Source organism: Rattus rattus, chromosome 6 (assembly GCF_011064425.1).
Source record: "Rattus rattus isolate New Zealand chromosome 6, Rrattus_CSIRO_v1, whole genome shotgun sequence".
NCBI lineage: Eukaryota > Metazoa > Chordata > Mammalia > Rodentia > Muridae > Rattus > Rattus rattus.
This window is the reverse complement of record NC_046159.1, coordinates 157484890-157503121: the sequence shown is the minus strand read 5'-3', so window position 1 is coordinate 157503121 and position 18232 is coordinate 157484890. Positions and strand designations below refer to the sequence as shown.

At 44.9% G+C, this 18232-nt stretch overlaps 1 protein-coding gene across 1 annotated transcript; it reads left to right on the top strand.

The window, feature by feature from the left end:
- Nucleotides 1-948: 948 nt before the first annotated feature.
- Nom1 (nucleolar protein with MIF4G domain 1) lies at nucleotides 949-17296 on the top strand. The gene is made up of 11 exons (XM_032907189.1): nucleotides 949-1943; nucleotides 2232-2359; nucleotides 3582-3777; nucleotides 5836-6159; nucleotides 7357-7467; nucleotides 8596-8760; nucleotides 9601-9722; nucleotides 12515-12647; nucleotides 13041-13172; nucleotides 15535-15644; nucleotides 16870-17296. The coding sequence occupies exons 1-11, from the start codon at nucleotides 981-983 to the stop codon at nucleotides 17042-17044; spliced, it is 2559 nt and encodes an 852-aa protein (XP_032763080.1). The 5' UTR covers nucleotides 949-980; the 3' UTR covers nucleotides 17045-17296.
- Nucleotides 17297-18232: the final 936 nt, after the last annotated feature.

The following is an 18232-nucleotide window of genomic DNA, read 5'->3' as shown; positions in this document are numbered from 1 at the left end:
ATGATAAGTTCCTGGTAGCCCTGACTCTGTGATACACACCAATTCCCACCCAAAAAAATGGACAACCATGACTATCTTTGTAATGACCTGACTAACTGCTTTTTTTTTTTTTTGCTTCTGTAACTTGCTTATACAAATACTCGAAGTCGGTTTTGAGTTGCCTTTACCACTTAACTAGGCAGAACAGTCCAGTTTTCGCTTGCTTTCATAGATATCGAAGGTCTTATGATTTTTTTCCTTAAGAAAAAAGAAAACTTTCTTATATCCGTTCTTCAAAGCAATCTCAAATAGGGTTCAGAGATTGTTCATCCTGCTAGCAAATAATCAATAAATCTACTTTGATTGAGTCCATGGCCTTTTCCCAGGAGTCCCAGCAGAATCATCGCATTCATTTTACAAAGAGACAGACTCTTTATTCCAGAAATCATCCTTCTTAAAATGTGGCCTTCAGGTTCTGCTCCTTAAAACATAAAATTCTATATATTCAAAGATATATTACAGCATCATTTCTAATATTAAAATGTTGGAAATAACTAATCAGGTGCAATGCTGTGGGCCTGGAGTTGTAGCTACTTGGGACACTCAGCTGAGGAGTGCTTAGCCCAAGAATTCAAGGTCAGCCTGGGCTACAGACTGAGAAACTATCTCAAAGGAAAAGAAAAAAAAAACAAAAAAAACAAAAAACACAGAAACAGCGTTGACTACCTTCCCTTGGGTAATGCACGAAAATACGAGAATGTGTGGAAAGATTATGATACAGCCATATGTAGGGTGATTTCCTCATGGCACCCCAAAACAAAGTACAAGAGCTTCAGATTTTAAAGGACTCCATTAGTGTCTGTGACTGCAGCCCTCCGACCAGCAGAGGGGACCTTCCACCAGTCTCGACTTTTAGTCCACAGAAGTTAGCGTACGGAAGTCCCGCCCCTGCCGGAAGTGATGCCATTGAAAAATCCCGGAAGTTACTGGCGTCTGTAGGCATGGGGCCTGCTGTCTGTGGTGTAGAGCACAGGCTCATGGCTCGCACGAAGTGTAGCGGCGTCCGTCGCGGTCCGGGCGGTGGGAAGGGACCCCTGAAACGGCTACGGCTGGCCGTGGAAGGCTTCGTGCGGGCTACCTCCGAGAGCGAAGCCTGCGAGAATCGCAGCGCTGTGGCGCGCTCCCGGCCTGGCGACCGAAAGAGCCGCAAGGAGCTTCGAAAGAAGAAGCGACAGCTGAGGAAAGTGCGGCGCCTGCAGAGGACAGTAGGCTCCGGATCAGGGGACCAAGAAGGGAATGTTGGCCTTAACGGTGGCCCGGAAACTCGGCCGCCCACTGAGATGAGGCCGACCCCCGCCAAGGCTACAGCAACCCCTGTCAAGGCCAGTGCTCCCTCCGCTAACACCAAGGCCTCGGCGACCCAGCCTAAGGCCAATAGTTCCTACTCCAAGGCTACCGTGACTTCAACTCAGGCAAAGGCTAAAGGTGCTCCCGGAAAGCCTGGTCCTGCCACCGCCACTGCCCGGAAGCGGGCACTTCTAGCGGCCAATGAGGAGGAGGACCGAGAGATCAGAAAGCTGGAACGATGCCTCGGCCTCCACAAGCGTAAGAAGGGTGATGGTAGCTCCGTACCGCTCAGTTTCGCGCGCGACGGTCTAGACTACATCCTGGGGGCCCTGGAATATGGGAGAAGCGGTGGCCTGTACGAAAGCAGCGAGGAAGAGGAGGAAGAAAAGGTGGAGACTGGACAGACATTCTTGGAGAGTGACCCTGAGAGCAATTCTGAAGAAAGTGAGGAGGACCCAGACTCTCAAGTGCCGCAGGAGGATCAGGAAGATGTAAACTCCCAAAAGGAAGGAGAAGCAGAAAGTGGGACAAGAGTAAATAAAGGGAATAAGAAAGTGCGTTTTGCAGAAGTTGTAGAAAAGAGCGAAAGTTCTTTGGAAGATGACTTAGAACATCAGGTATGGCACAAACAACCTGTAGGTCCTCTGGGCTGTCATTCCAAAGTGAGGGGTAGAGTACAGAACAGTATTCGTACTAACACAGTGGAGGCCACAGCCTGCTGAGGAACAGGCAGGCCCAGGCCGTTCTAGGCATTCATAGAACTTCACTTCGTTAAATAGCAGTATCCTATAATGATAGTTGCTACAAGTTTTCACGGGGTTAGCATTTGGAATAAATAACAACAACAACAAATACTGGATTTTCCACTGTAAATTTGTGTTTGCAATTTTCTTCCTGTTTTCAAGGAGAGTCACTCTGTTGAAAGTGGTGAAAAGTACATCCCTCCTCAGTTGAGAAGTGAGGAGACAGTAGATGTCCAAAAGAAAGAAGAGCTAGACAGGCTCAAGAAACATGTTAAAGGCCTAATTAACAGGTAACCTTACAGAAATATGATGTACTATCACTTAACTGTAGAAACTATCTGAAAAGCGGGTGATGTGAATTCATCTAGTGGCAAACAGGGTCCTCAGCCCTTGAGTCACCATCTGTATTTTTGTTTAATTGTCCATTTTAGGCATAAAGCATCAGAAGGTTCATTGGAAGCCACATGGGTGGGAATTTGTCACTTACCTTTTCTTGTTGGCTCTTTAGTCTTACAAATGAATTGGAGTCACTTGTCTAAAGCCTTCTCCAGCTCTTTCACGTCCTTCACTCATCCTTGTTCAGGTATTTCTTCCAAGCCCCAAAGATGACCATTATCCTGGCCTCTAGCACCTCATCCAGTTTTGTCAGATTTCAAATATGTATTGTTCTTTTGTTGCTTAACTTGTTATTGTAGATCACTGGGAATTGTGAAGACAATGTAGGGAGGTCCTTTTTGTACTAAAGGACCTGGACAGTGACTCTGCTCATGGCCTTGAGGGCCTGTCTGGAGGTATCACTCCCAGGCTAGATTACAATTAAAAACAAATGGCCAAGTTGATAGAGTACTCATCTAACATGCACAAACCTGAAGCCCTCCACACCACATAAACTAGAGGAGGTGGTACTTGCCTGTTTTCCTGAGCCTCAGAAGGAAGAGAGATATTGAAACTGATTGATTCTATGCAGTTTTGTTGCCTGAAGATTTTAGTGTCTGCTACCGATACCAAGGTACATGGCTGTTCTGTCACATCTCCTTCTCTCTCCTCTGTGCTTTTTATTTCTTTTTCATTAAAGCCCATGACATCCTGTAGCTTTGCCATTACCTGTTGTTTTGACAGCAAGTCCAGTTTGAAGCACAGGTACACAATGGGTTTAGGAACTGAGTGTGCTTGTGTTGTCTAAGAGATGAAACAAGTTCATGTTTTTCCTCTTAACTCACCACCTAAGAGTGATCACTGCCTTTAGGGGATATTAGATGAGATTACCTGTAGGCATGTACAGACTGAGGGAGGACCCCAAGGAATGAATGCTTCAGTGGCTGAGCTGTGCTAAAAGACAACGTTCATTATTTCAATTATTATATAAAGGATAACTGACATTATTTCAGGATTCTAGAGTGTGTTATGAGCAGTACACACCAGGTTTTTGTGGCAAAGTCAGGGTAGTTTCTGGTTTAGAAATACACATAAAATAGAATGCATTGGTAACACTTTGCATGCGTTCCACTGCAGGTTGAGTGAACCAAACATGGCTTCTATAAGTGGGCAGCTAGAGGAGCTGTACATGGCCCACAGCAGGAAGTACATGAACGATACTCTGACTGCTGTCCTCATGGATGCCTGTGTCACTACCTCAACCATGCCCAGCAGACTGATGATGGAGCATGTCCTCTTAGTCAGTATCCTCCACCACACGGTCGGAACAGAGGTACAGTTGCGCCTTTTCTCCATGCCCTAACTATGCCACCTAGAAGGATATTCAAAGGGAGTCAGTGAGGTCGAGAAGCTTAGGAAACTAAGGACAGAGTGACCCAACTACATCAAAAACCCTGCCCTGGCTACCTCAGGAACTGTGCTTCTGTGATAATCTCCCCTTCTGCCCTGCCAAGGGCTATGCTTATTTTTACATGTGAATGTTGGAGTCCATTTTCTTGACATTACAAAGCGTAATGGATGCCCTGGACAGCTTTCCTTGTGTCCCATAATCACAGTAATTGACACTGTTCTCTGGCTGCTGTGGTGCTTCCCCCATTCTATACCACACTGGGACAGTTCAGCAGACTTAATCAAAGTGATTTTAGTACAAATGGCATTTCACTGAGTTATTTTAAAAGTCATAGATGTGGCTACCACAGCACATCAAGAATTTACTTGCTTCGAAAACCTGAAATTATTGGTCCTATTTCCCATTTAAACCTTTGCTAATAGCATGAAGGACAATGAGATGACTTGTTCAAGGGGAAGTCATTATAGTACTTTAGCTAATGACATTCACTAAAGCTTGTGCCAGATATGCTATGCTCTCAGGATGCTGATTTCCATTAAACTGTGCTGAGAAAAAGCTCCCAAGAACTCATGGAAGGGGGGAAAATGTTAAAGATGTTCTTAACTACTGTGTCTTTCCTCAAGCACTCAACACTCAGGCCTTTGCAGATTTGTGCTGGAACTCACATAGCAGAGTCAGTATTAACAACATGATATCTGTTCATATTTCTAAGTTATACTAGTGTGTTTAATTTTAAAGAAATATTAGAATTTAGATTTTGGCCTGTTACATAATTGGACCTATCTGTGTGCTGAAAACAAACCTGAATTAGTGTCTCAATGTTTCTTGCTCTCTGAAGAATCCTGTCTTTGTTAACACTGTACATGAGCATAACATGGCATACTGCTATGTGAGGGTGTTCTTAGGTTTTTTTCTAAAGTGAGAAAACCTGAACTGGAAATCAAGCCTCAAGTCTTTAGTTTTGGCTTCCAGAAATGAGTGTTGCCAGTCTGTTGTGTCTTTCTGATTTCTTCAGCTTCAGTGTTTTGCAGTCTAAGAGTTCTGTGTGGTCTTGCCCATTATACTCTGAACTGACTGGGTCTCTTCAGCCCTCCTTTGTTTGTGTGTCATACCTAATCTAAATTTTACAGTGACTCTGCACATGGCCTCTGACACTAAACCAGGTTACAACCAGCTGCCTACAACCTACTTACCCTGGTCTAGTTCCTGGAGACCCAGACCAAATGCTGGGAATCACACCCAGTGATACTTCCTTGCCAGTCTGTCCCAGATCACTCTGTGAGCAGCCCTTTCTTCCCCCATCTATCACAGTTGCCTACTCATCTCCCAGCTGGATGTCCTGCAAAAGAAAATAGTCACAAGATAATGCTACCAGCAGGAGGGTCATCACTACGATTTCTGTTTTCAGGATTCACTGCCTTTTGTTCAGAACCACCACAGATTCAAGCCCTGGCCTCCTTCTTCCCCAAAACACACATAGGCATTATAAATTGAATGTTCCAGAACAACAAGAGGGCTGCTGCCATAGTGGCCTTGTCCAGCTTCCTCAGGCCTCTGCTAGTTCTTGGCCTGGTGCTGTCCCCTGGTTATCATCTTTACATAACATAGGTTCTGACATCAAACTCAGGTTGTTGGGTGGGAAGCAAGCTCCTTTATGCTAAGCCATCTCACTGGCACATTTTTTAAAGAAGTTTTTCCAAGGAGATACAGTAACATCTGGCTAAAACCTGCTTTGTCGTTGATTCTAAAGAAATGAAAGTATCTTTACAGAAAGGATTTGTATGCCGAGGCAAGCACTCAGTTCTGTGTTTGTTATCTAGAATCTTCTCATCCGTATGTGAATCCTGCATTTCTAGTTACCAGCACCTCAGTTGGGGTTCTTACCCCTCCTACCTAATGTTGCACTTTGCAGGAGTTCCTTTGCAGTTTTTACGGCAGGGCCACAGAGGGGTGTGATGATGTCTCTTTCATCTCCTTCAGGTTGGTGCTTGCTTCCTTGAAGCTGTGGTGAAGAAGTTTGATGATGTCTATAGAGATGGAGGTGAGGGGAAAGAACTGGACAACCTCTTTACCATGATTGCTCATTTGTACAACTTCCACGTGGTACAGTCTCTCCTCATCTTTGACATTTTAAAGAAGCTTGTTGGAACTTTTACGGAAAGAGACATTGAGCTGATCCTGTTGATGCTGAAAAATGTGGGCTTTGCATTGAGAAAAGATGATGCCTTGTCACTTAAGGAACTGATCACAGAAGCCCAGGCCCAGGCCATTGGTGCAGGCAACAAGTTTCAGGACCAGAACAGGGTAGGAGCGCTGCTTGACCTGCTGAGTATCTATGAGGCACAGAGGACAGAATAAAAATGAGTGTCTGGCAAAACACTAGCATTCGTGTCCTAATGCTGTTCTCTTCTGCCTCACCTGCTACTGTGGCTTTGTCCTCAGTCTGCAAACTGACCTTGCTTTGGGAGGCTTTGTTTTTGTTTCCTTGGATTTTTGAAATAGAATCTCACTCTGTAGCCCAGGCTAGTCTCAAACTCATGATCCTCTTCTGAGTGCTGGGGTTACATATGTATACCACTATACCTTTTTTTTTAAACTCAAGACTTGTTTTTTTTTTTTTTTTTTTTTTTTTATTAAGAAATCATACACATTTTATAGTTATAATGGGTTTGTTTGTTTGTCCTCTCAGAAGTTGTTTCCCAGGAAGCTTGAGTGTCAGCCTGGATTGAATGTTTGGCACTGCTTCTGAACAGCAGAGACTTGGGTCTTACCAACCAGTTTCTCCTATAAAATAGGTCCCACCTCATGTGAAGGGTAGATGGCACCTGAGAGGTCCTCAAAAAGAAAGGAGAAAGTGACCTATTGAAAAGAACCAGTGTGACCTTTGCCAGAGAAGATAGGCCAGGTCCTCACACATGGGCCTAGGGAGCCAGGTTTTTTTCTTGAGTAGAGGCAGGTCTTCACAGATAGTTGATTGGCAGATCCTGTACTTTGCTAGCCACTTTGACCCCAGTGTAGAATAATAGGAGGGCCAGAGCAGGAAAAGGCTTCAGGAATCTTGAAACAAAAGTGGCATGTGTGAGAGTTGTGGCAGAGGATGCAGCCTTAGGAGTCAGAAATAATGTTCATGCTATGGGAATTTGGAAGAGGTGAGGCTGGAAGGGAAGATGGCCCTACTTCTGACTGGTTGGTAGTCTAATTGGCATCTAGAGTAAGTCTTGAGGGTGGGTTTGCCATGAAGGATACTACTGAGTCACCCTCATACCAGGACTGGGGTTGTGGAAGTAGAGGAGGGAAAGTCTGGATAGTGCTGAGGTTTGAGACTCTACTATTTTAAAAACTGTATCCCTGAATGCAGTGTTGAAGGTAACACAGACTACCTCCAGCTGTCAGTGATCTCATCAGTGGTGCCCCTCTGCTTCAGCTGTGATGTATTTCTTACCAAGCTCAATCATCGGTGACTGTTAGTGATGAGTTTGGGTGGATTTCTTTTCCCTTAAGGTACGGTTTATGTTGGAAACAATGCTGGCTCTGAAGAACAATGACATGCGTAAAATCCCTGGCTATGATCCTGAGCCTGTGGAAAAGCTGAAGAAGTTGCAGAGAGCTCTGGTGAGTGATACCCTACTCTGTCCTGAACCTCCATACCATTATGGACCCAGGGTGACAATGGTTCAGGCTATGTTGAGCACTAGTCTTAGAAACTGTACATCTGGCCAAGCAGTAATGGGTATACCTTTTTTTTTTTTCATTTATTTATTCACTTTACATTTCGATCGTAGCCCCTTCTTCTTCCCAGTCCCCTCACGTAGCCTCTCTCCCATCTCCCCATCCTCTTCTCAGAGAAGTGGGAGGCCCCCGTGAGTATCGCTCCACCCTGGCACATCAAGTCATTGCAGGATTAGGGGTATCCTCTCCCACTGAGGCCAAACAAGGTGTCTCCAGAACAGGATCCACAGGCAGTCAGCAGATATAGGGACAGTACCCACTCCAGTTGTTCGGGGACCTACATGAAGATCAAGCTGTACATCTGCTACATATGAGTGGCATACACCTTAAAATCCAGCCCTCAGGAGGCAGAAGCAAGGTTGAGCTCTCAGTTTGAGGCCAGCCTGGTCTACAGAGTGAGTTCTAGGACAGTCAAGACTGCACAGAGAAGCCCTGTTTTGAAAAACCAAGAAGGAGGAAGAGGAAGAAGAAAGGTGGAGGAGGAGGAGGAGGAGGAGGAGGAGGAGGAGGAGGAGGAGGAGGAGGAGGAGGAGGAGGAGGAGGAGGAGGAGGAGGAGGAGGAGACGACAGAGATGGGAGGAGGGGGTTGTACATCAGTAGTGATAATTCCATCAAATTAGTTGACTACCCATATGAATCTTCTAAGGTGCTAAACTCAGGCTGTATGATGGCTTCCTCTGTTGGTACTCAGAAGACCAGGCCCCAAATGGAACCAGGAGGCTCTCCTCGGGTGTTCAACCTGTAGTCCTGGCACAAGATGGTCATCATGATCATTCTGAGTCTTTAGTCACATAGCCATTGGTACAGGTCCTAGGTCACACACAGTTGAATGGTGGACCCACAGACTTGACACAACACTGAGGTGATGGCTCTTTGTGGCCTTTTTCCAATCAGTTGTCTGTGATTCACTGCCATAGTCGTACACCAAAACTGCCATTGTCAAAGAGATCATGACAGAAGTGCAGGTGTGAATAAGCTGAAACACTTCATGAAGCCTTTTCTTTTAATCAGGTTCGAAATGCTAGCTCAGGTTCTGAGACTCAGCTTCGCATCTCCTGGGATGGCATCTTGAATGCAGAGCAGACTGGTCGCTGGTGGATTGTGGGGTCTGCATGGAGTGGGACCCCAATGATTGACAACCATCACACACACCTGCAGAAGCCACTTGCAGGCACGGTATGAAGACCTTGTTGGCTGCCTGGCTATACGCACCCTGGTGCATTAGAAGCCTGTTCTGCTTAAAGTAGCTCCCTGCTCATGTCAGCCTATGATTAATTAATTGAGTTTCTCTGCTTCTTAAGAATTTTTAAAAGTTTCAACCCCAGGGACTAGAGAGATGGCTCAGCGGTTAAGAGCACTGACTGCTCTTCCAGGGGTCCTGAGTTCAAATCCCAGCAACCACATGGTGGCTCACAACCATCTGTAATAGAACCTGATGCCCTCTTCTGGTGTGTCTGAAGCTATGGTGTACTCACATACATAAAATAAATATATATCTAAAAAAAAAAAAAAAAATTTCAACCCCAATTCAGACAAAATCTAGAAATTGAATGAGAGAGGTGAGAAAATGAAACTCATTTGATAGGGGCTGTTATTGGAACTCAGCAACATGCTGTTCTCAGAAAGTATAGGTTCTGGTCCCTGCTGTGGATTCAGATTGTAACTCCAGTGTCCTTGTCTTTCCTGCCCGGGAACCCCACTTGGTAGTTGTGGCTCCTAAGCTCTAGCAGCAGCTTGTGTCTGCACTTGGTCTTCACCTGTGCCCAGATCTGATCCACAGGTCTGATCACCTCCAGAGAAGGCTCCCACTGAGCTCTTCTTTTGCAGATTTGCCCAAGAATACAGGCTTGGTACTTAGTGCACACATGCACACACAGTTTATAGTCACAAGTGTTCAAGTGTGAGTGTTACTCTTCAGAATGCAAGTTTAGACACATGCTAGAGTAGTGTCCTGTCTCTGAAGAGACTGCTTTCATTGAGATAATGGAGTGGTCTGGGAACTGGTTCTCTTTTCAGGCTAGCTCTAAGATGCTGGAGCTTGCCAGGAAGCAGAGAATGAACACTGATGTCAGGAGGAATATATTCTGTACTATGATGACGAGTGAGGACTTCTTGGATGCCTTTGAGAAGCTGCTGAAGTAAGCATTGGTGGGAACACTTTTTGATTTTTATTTAATAGACATGATAGAAATTGATCTTGGTTTTAGCTTTTGGATAATTTGAGGAACGGAATCTTTCCTGTTACTGCTCTCTTACCTGGGCTTGAGGTCTCATGCGACCCCCTGCTAGTATATCCTTGGTAAATAGCGCTGTGTGGTGCCAAGATTTTAGAGTTTGGCTAGCAGTGTTAGGTAACCAGCCACCTGATTAGTCTGTTAGGGCTGTTGATTATTGAGAATTATTATTTCTGTCTTTCAGACTCTTGATGTAAAACTTACAATATATTTTCTATAATTAGTTGTAAATTTTACAAAGTATTTCTAAAATAAACTTAGAAATAAGTACAAGTCTGATGATTGGGTCTCTGAACTGGGCCTTGTTGATATGAACATCAGTGCCAGGCTCTGGCAGCAGCTTGTGTCTGCACTTGGTCTTCACCTGTGCACAGATCTGATCCACAGGTCTGATCACCTCCAGAGAAGGCTCCCACTGAGCTCTTCTTTTGCAGATTTGCCCAAGAATACAGTCTTGGTACTTAGTGCACACATGCACACACAGTTTATAGTCACAAGTGTTCAAGTGTGAGTGTTACTCTTCAGAATGCAAGTTTAGACACATGCTAGAGTAGTGTCCTGTCTCTGAAGAGACTGCTTTCATTGAGATAATGGAGTGGTCTGGGAACTGGTTCTCTTTTCAGGCTAGCTCTAAGATGCTGGAGCTTGCTTCTTCTGTTTCTGAAACCTTACTATATGCTGAATGTATGTAGTCTCATACTCACTGCTAGCATGGTGGTATAACCTGTTACCCTAGCACTTGAGAGGCCAAAGCTGGAGACATGCTTCCAGGCCAGCCAGGATACAAAAGAAAAGGTATACCAGACTTAGCAGCGACTCCCTGGGACTGTAACTCAACAGTGTGCGGCCCTGGAGTCCAGCATTGCAGTTTTGTTTTGTTTTGTTTAATCCCTGTCTGTTCTTGTGGATATTTAACCTCATGGATTAATTAGTACAGCTGAAATGAAACTGGTTGTTTGGATGACCCACATACACATTGAGCAGCATGCTGCTTCTGTTGGGGTTTGTTGTTTGGGGAAGTTGTGGGGATAAAGTGGCAGCAGATTTGCTGTTTTCTCCTAAGTCTAGAGCCTTTGTCTCCAACCATTGAATTCAAAGGGCAATTAGTTGGGTCTAGGACATGGCTCAGTGGTGGAGGGTTTGCCTGGCATGTACAGGACTGTGTGGCATGCACAGGGCAGTCGTTCTGCTCTTAATATGCCTCCTCACTGTCACAAGAAGAATAAAGACAAATCAGTTGCCAAAAACTCAAAGGCTGTATGTTCTTCCACTGTAGGGTAGACACCAGCTATGGGTCCTCTTGGCGTCTGGGATACTTGTCAGTCAGCTCTACAGAAGGCTGAGCACCCAAGCTCACAGTAGCACCCAAGCTCACACTAGCACAGGTAGTTCTAAAGGATTCTCTGCCCAGGCCAAGGAGTCAGTCTTGACTTCATGACTGTTGACATGTTTATATAGCAGACCTAGAGGCTCAAAAAATACATTTTTGGTGGCCTCTGTTTCAAAGAGAATGCCTGCTACAAAGAAAGGAAAGAGGTTTAGTGGGTGTGGAACTTACTGTGCTTCCACTGTGGTGGCTACTACCAGACACTTGGGACTACCCACACTCACAGGACTATACAAAGAACACAGTGGGTTTTGCTGTGAGTTTTACCTGGAGAAGGTTTCCCTATACAGCTCAAGTTGGTCTTGAGCTTCACACCTGCATAAGAATATAAACCAGTCCTCAGCTTTGTACCCAGTATTCAACTTGGGAGTTGTGTTGTACCTTACACATTAGGCTTGTGTTATTGAAAAGACTGAGGCCCAAAGAATCTAGAAACAAAAGTGGACTGTGGCTGTCACCGTCCTCTTAACCAACTCATTTGCCACTGGACTCCTCAGATAAGGAGAAGATGATTTTGCCATAAAAATTGAAAGCAGGCCTCACCACCAAGCCCTCACCATCTGCACCAGATAGCAGAGCTGGCCCTGCCCCTTATGGGCCTCAGCACTCTGAAGCGTAGACCCTGCACCTCACCTAGGCAGCACAGTAGTGACTAAGTGATCCTAGTGACTAAGGTACATGAGCCAGCCCCAAGGACATAAGGACAGGACAGCTGACCCTCCCCTTGCCAGCTGGTTCATTGGTGAGCTAGCCAGAGCAGTGCTAGAGAGCTTGCCCTGGTGGTATTGGGCATAGGAGGACTGGTGGGCTGACCAACTCAGTTACCTCCCAGGTCCAGAACCAGGGCTTTGAGTTGGCCCGCCCAACATCTACCCCATCTATGGGCTTCTGGAGCATGTGAAGTCCTACAGATCCAAAGCTGCAGGATCTCCATATTACAGGGCAACAGCAGACTAAGAGGACTCCCCATAAGGATCCAGTATTGGTAGTATAGCAGAAGCCAGAGACCTCAAACCAGACCAGTGGCACGTTGCAATGAATATTTGCAAGTAAAGATGTTTGGACAAAAGGTTATATAATGTGTGATAGACCATGACATGCTGCAGCCCCCACCACAAGATGATTTGTTTGTTTGTTTGTTTGTTTGTTTTAATTCTATCTTCTTTTGGAGAGGCGATTGCAAGGGCAGGTACAAAGGGATGAGGAGATGAACGGCATTGGGGTATGTGATATGAAATCACAAACAATGGATAAAATGTTAAACAGAAAACTGAAAGACTATATTCTTAGTCTGGCTGTTTGTCTGCAGGCTTGGGCTGAAGGACCAGCAGGAGAGAGAAATAGTTCATATCCTCATGGACTGCTGCCTGCAAGAGAAAACCTACAACCCTTTCTATGCTTTCCTGGCCAGCAAGTTCTGTGCCTATGAAAGGAGATTCCAGGTAACCTAAGACCACCAGTACATCCGCCTGGCGCATTACCAGGAGTTTTGTGCCCCACGTGGGACAAAGTAACAAGGATCCAGGCCAAGGCAGCTTAGCTGTTACAGCTAGAATGATTGTGGCCTTCTGACTGGATGCCTCTAGTTTTTTAAGGCACTAAAAACCTCTCTTCAAAGCTGTGTGTTAACGTGTGGGACAAAACTTCAAAAGGGACTTCTATGATGGTATCAGGATAGTATCAGGAAGAAAGACAGTGAAGTTGTTCCTATTCCCAGGAACTGGGTTATTGACAAGTGACTAAGAAATAGGGTACCTTTAAAGTACATTTCTGTTAAGTTGTTCCAATGATTTGTTGCATTTTAACTTTTTTCTTCTTTACTATTTATTAACCAGATGACTTTCCAGTTCAGCATATGGGACAAATTTCGGGACTTAGAAAATTTGTCAGGCACTAAGTTCTCAAACCTAGTTTATCTGCTGACACACTTGTTGAAGACAAAGTCGCTTCCACTTTCTGTTCTAAAGGTTTGTATAGTGCAAGAAATTAATATAAGTAGCTAAGACAGTATAAATTATTTTGTATATTTTAAAATGTATTTTTTGAGATTCTGATGTTTTGAGCGGTTTGGGGATGGGGTATTGGAGGACAGGGTTTCCCTGTATAGTCTTGGCTGTTCTGGAACTCGCTCTGTAGACCAGGCTAGCTTTGAACTCAGAGATCTGCCTGCCTCTGCCTCCCAGTGTTGAGATTAAAGGCAAGTACACATACACACTAGCTATGAAGTGTTTTCATTATAATAGCCATCACAGAAATACCCAGGCAGCACACTCTATAAATTCACTTAGAGTATAGTGCCCAATTATAAGTTTGCATCGGTTTGTTTTGTTTTGTTCTGCTTTATATTTAGTGTGAGTGCATGCGTGCGTGCTTGCATGTGCTGAGGTCACAGATCATCTGGGAGTATAGAGTGAAGTAGAACTTTGTTTTCAGGGTTACTATTGCAAGTCAGGGCAGGAACTTGGAGGCAGATGCTTTCTTATAGAACCCAGGACAGTCAGCCTAAGATGGCCTCACCCACAATGGGCTGAGCCCTCCTACATCAATCACTACAGCCCAGCTTTTTTTTTTTTTTTTTTTTCCCCTCCTTTTCTTGAGATAGGCACTACAGTGTATCTTACAGAGACATTTTCTCAATTGAGCTTCCTTCTTAGGTGACTCTAGTTTGTGTGAAGTTGACATAAAACTAGCCAGGACAGACTTTGCTTATAAAGATGCAATTGTGGATCTTCACTGCAAAATACCACAAGACTGTAGTTCACCACCCCTACACTTGGGGTCTTCAAAGCCTTGAGACACCAGTACAGAAGACAGTGAAGCACAGGAGGTAGGGATTCCTGACCTTTTAACAAGACTAAAGGAGATAAACAGTAGAGACAAGTCAAGATGCTAACTTGATGTAAGTTCAGTGTCCTGTGACATTGTTGATCTGCAGGGCAGCATCCTATGCGTTTGAATTTCCTGCCTTTCATCAAAGTTTCTACTCATAATTTCCTGGTGACCATGAGAAGTAGGCAGGAACCAATTGTGTGTGGTAGGGCTTATACTAGGGTTCTCCCGAGTAACAGACTTATAGAATGAATCGAAATCGATATATAGAAAGAGGATTTATTAGAATGACTTACAGGCTGCAGTCCAGCTAATCCAACAGTGGCTATCTGTGAACAAAAAGTCCAGGAACCAGTAGTTGTTCAGCCCAGGAGGCTGGATGTCTCAGCTAGTCTTCAGTATATACTGGAATCGCAAAGGAGAAGACTCTAATGCTAGTGAAGGAATGGACTTGCTAGCAAGGCAGGGCAAGAAGGCAAAACACAAAAGATCCCTCCTTTCTTGTCCTTACATAGGCTTTGAACAAAAGGTGTAGTCAAGATTCTAATTAAAAGTGGATCTTCCTACTTCAAATTAAGCAAAAACATCCCTCACAGGTGAGCCCTCCATTTCAGAATTTTAGTTAATTCTAGATGTAGTCCAGTTGACAACAGGAGTAACCAGCACAGAGCACACCCCTGACCTTGTTCCTGGGCTCATGTTTGTGCCCCTGAGCTCTTCTCGAGGAAGCTACTCTTTAATATAGTATTTATTCTTGTTCATAGGCTTTTTCCTACCCTGTATCTAAACAGAGCATATGTGGGCATTGTTCAGGCCTCTCTGGGCAGAACCTTGTCACCACACCCTGTCCTCTTGCAGCTTTTCCTTTTTTTCAAATAAGATGAAGGGCATTTTATTAGCATTTTAAAAAGGGAAAACCACAGGCAAGCTGTAAAACCTCAGTAGCTGGAGAAGAGAAGGGAAAATGACCATGCCATTTAAGCTGGCGTGGAGGTCAGACACAAGAAGAAACGTCCTTCCTGATGGGATGAGTTGGAGGAGGAAGAGTGTTAAGGAAAGAATACTGTGAAGCTCTCTTCAAATTCAACTTGAGCTTGTTTCCTCCATGTTGGTGTCTGTGGTTGTCTAGGCATAGTGTCTTTATCCTACAGCTAAAGATAAGATGCTTTGCTCAGTTTTTGATGCTCTTCTAGGAAATGTGTGCGTGCGTGCGTGCGTGCGTATGCTTATCTAATCCTCTGTGTGGAATTCTAACTAAAGAGTAACTACTTCAGAGGACAGAGAACTCCAATCCAGGGTTTGGAGTGTATGTACCCTGTAGCTATGATCCCCACTGCATTCCAGCTCACAGCCTAGGAACCAGCTCACCTTGCCAGTGGTACTCTGTGTCACTGCAAGCAGTAGCCAACTGGCAGCCAGTATTATAGTGAGTGGGAAGGGCCACAAACCATGGTAAAACGGAATCAGCATGATGGTGCTTTCCTATCTCCTGATCCTTAGGTAGTTGAATTTAGTGAATTGGATAAACCCAGAGTTCACTTCCTGCGGAGAGTGTTGACTGAGCTATTGATGGAAACAGAAGACGATGACCTGGTTGTGATTTTTTCAAGGTATGTATCCTGATTGGACATAGGAAAAAGGCAGAGATTGCATTGTGAGCCAGCGTGAGGTCACTCCCATTTCACTCTGTTGGTTTATAAAGCCAGGCTTGTGTGTAGTACACAATTTTAGTCCTAATTCTAAGGTATAATGTTTATGCACTAGACTGAAGAAATGCAAGACTTGCCTAACACAGAACAGTGACTTATGACAAGTCATAAGCTGTACCTTGGGTTCATTTCATCTTCTTCTTTTGTGGTCCTGGGACTTGAGCCCAATCTCAGCATCTGCTTCTACCACTGAGTCTTATCCCTAGCCCTCAGGAAGATAAACATGGACATTGTGGTTCACAACTGTAGTCTGAGAAGCTAAGGCAGGAGAATTGGTACAAGCTTAAGGCTAGTCTGGCATACCCAGTGAATTTCAGAGCAGACTAACATACAGAGTGAGGTCCTGTGTCCAAAAAAAAAAAAATGGATTTTTATTTTGTTGGGTTTTTTTATTTTGTCTTTGAGACAGGATCCCACCGTATATCCCTGGCTGGCATGGGCCTTGCTATGAAGACCAAGCTGGCCTCAAACTCACAGGTCTACCTGCCTTTGCCCTCTGCCTCACCTGTGCTAGTATTAAAGACATGCACCACCACACCTGACAAAAGAAGTTGGAGCTGGGTGGTAGCACACACCTTTAATCCCTGTACTCAGGAGGCATTAGGCAGGTGAATCTCTTGAATCCAAGGCCAGCCTGGGCTACAGAGCAAGTTTCAGGATAGCCAGGGCGCAGAGAAACCTTGTCTCAGAATAAAGCAGAACCACAAATTAGATAGCTAGATACGTAGGTGGATGGATGGATTCTGGATGCGACCAGGTGTGGCAGCATATGCCAGTAATCCTAGCACCTCAAAGATTGAGGCACTAGGGTCACAAACTTGACACCACCCTGGGTTACCCTCTCCTTTAAAAAAAAGAAGCCAGGAATAGTGACATTCTTGCGGTTACACCTTTTCTAGAGGCTGAGCCAAGGATGATTCTTTGAGTCCAGGAGTTGAGGCCAGCTGGTTAGAGTGTCTTAGTAGCAGATACTTGCCTATCTTATTACGAGACCCTGGGTTTTACACAATCATCCAAAAAACCCCCAAGTGCCTAAAAGTAGGTTTGGTCTTGCTTCTTGAGGCACTAGGCACTAAGATCTCAAAGACAAGCTTCTCCCTGATCTCTGTCTCCCATTTCCTTTCAGAGTGTCTAGCAACCCAAAACTGGGAATGTTGCGAGAAGGCCTGAAGCTCTTCATTAGCCACTTCTTACTGAAGCCTGCACAGCCTCAGCAGAGTGCTGAGAAGGCCAGTCTGCTGCGAGAGAGGGCCGGTCTTGCCTCTAAGTCTTTACAGGGCAAAGCCATCCTGAGGATGTAAACAAAGAATAGAGAGCATTTGACCAAGAGATGTGATTTCTGAGTTCAAGACCATCCTGCCTTTGTAAGAGCGGGAGGAGTTATGTCATGTTCCGTCATGGTTTAAATACTGTATTTTCAGGGTTGTACTGTGTACTTCAAGTGTATATGTGTATACAGCAGGTCAGAGGAAAAGGGGAAAGAAGATGGGGATTAAACCCTGAGGGGAGGGTTGGGATCATAAATTGATGGCTTTTTAATCATCTAAAATGTTGGTTAAAAGTTTAAAAGCTGGGCACATGGTATCACATGACTTTAATTCCACCACTTGGGAGGCAGAGGCAGGCAGATACTCTTAAGTTCCAGGCCAGCCTGGTCTACATAGTTCTAGGACAGCCAGAGCAAATTGTGCGACCCTATCTCAAAAAGAAAAAGTTCAAATGCCCTAAGAGACTGGTGCTTAGGCTCTGATATCTCCACTCAGCAGTCCCACTGACTTCAAGGAGGAGAGAGAGAAGAACAGAGATAAAATGATTGTGTCAGGTAAGGGTAGCATGGGCTCACAGTCTGAAGAAGGAATGGCCTTGGATGCATGACTTCCATCCTTAAAGTTTGCTTTCTCTCTCAAATGCTGCAGACTTGGCTAACCCTGACCTTCAGTTGTAACTAAATAGAAGTAGAAAAGTCCTAAGTCAGAGCTTTTTGCGCAGCAGTATTCTGTGCAGAGTGCCCTTTCGAGGCATGTAGGCAGGCACAGACAAGGGATGCTGCTCCTATGTGACTCTCCCCTTTGGTTAGACTTTTAACAGCACATCCCTGTAGCAGTGTGTTTGAAATGACTGTGTACAATCAGGAAGTCTCCCTGTGGATCCCTGAGAACTGAGCCATGAAGTGAGCTAGCAGTGTCTGCTGCTGTTCTTGTTGCTATGACAAACCTGACAAGAGTGCATAAGGAAGGGTGGCCTGGGCTCATACAGTGTATGCACATCATAGTGGGGTATCAGGCAGCAAGAGCTCAAGGCATCTTGTCACATTGCATCTGCAGTCAGGAAGCAGAGAGAGACACAGGTACTTGGCTCACTTCTCCTTTTCATTAAGTCCAAGCCCCAGCCAAGGCATAGTGCCATCCATGTTCAGGACGTCCACCCAAATTAGCCCAATCAAGAAACTCTCACAACCACTCGCAGAGGTTTGCTTCCTCGTGATCTGG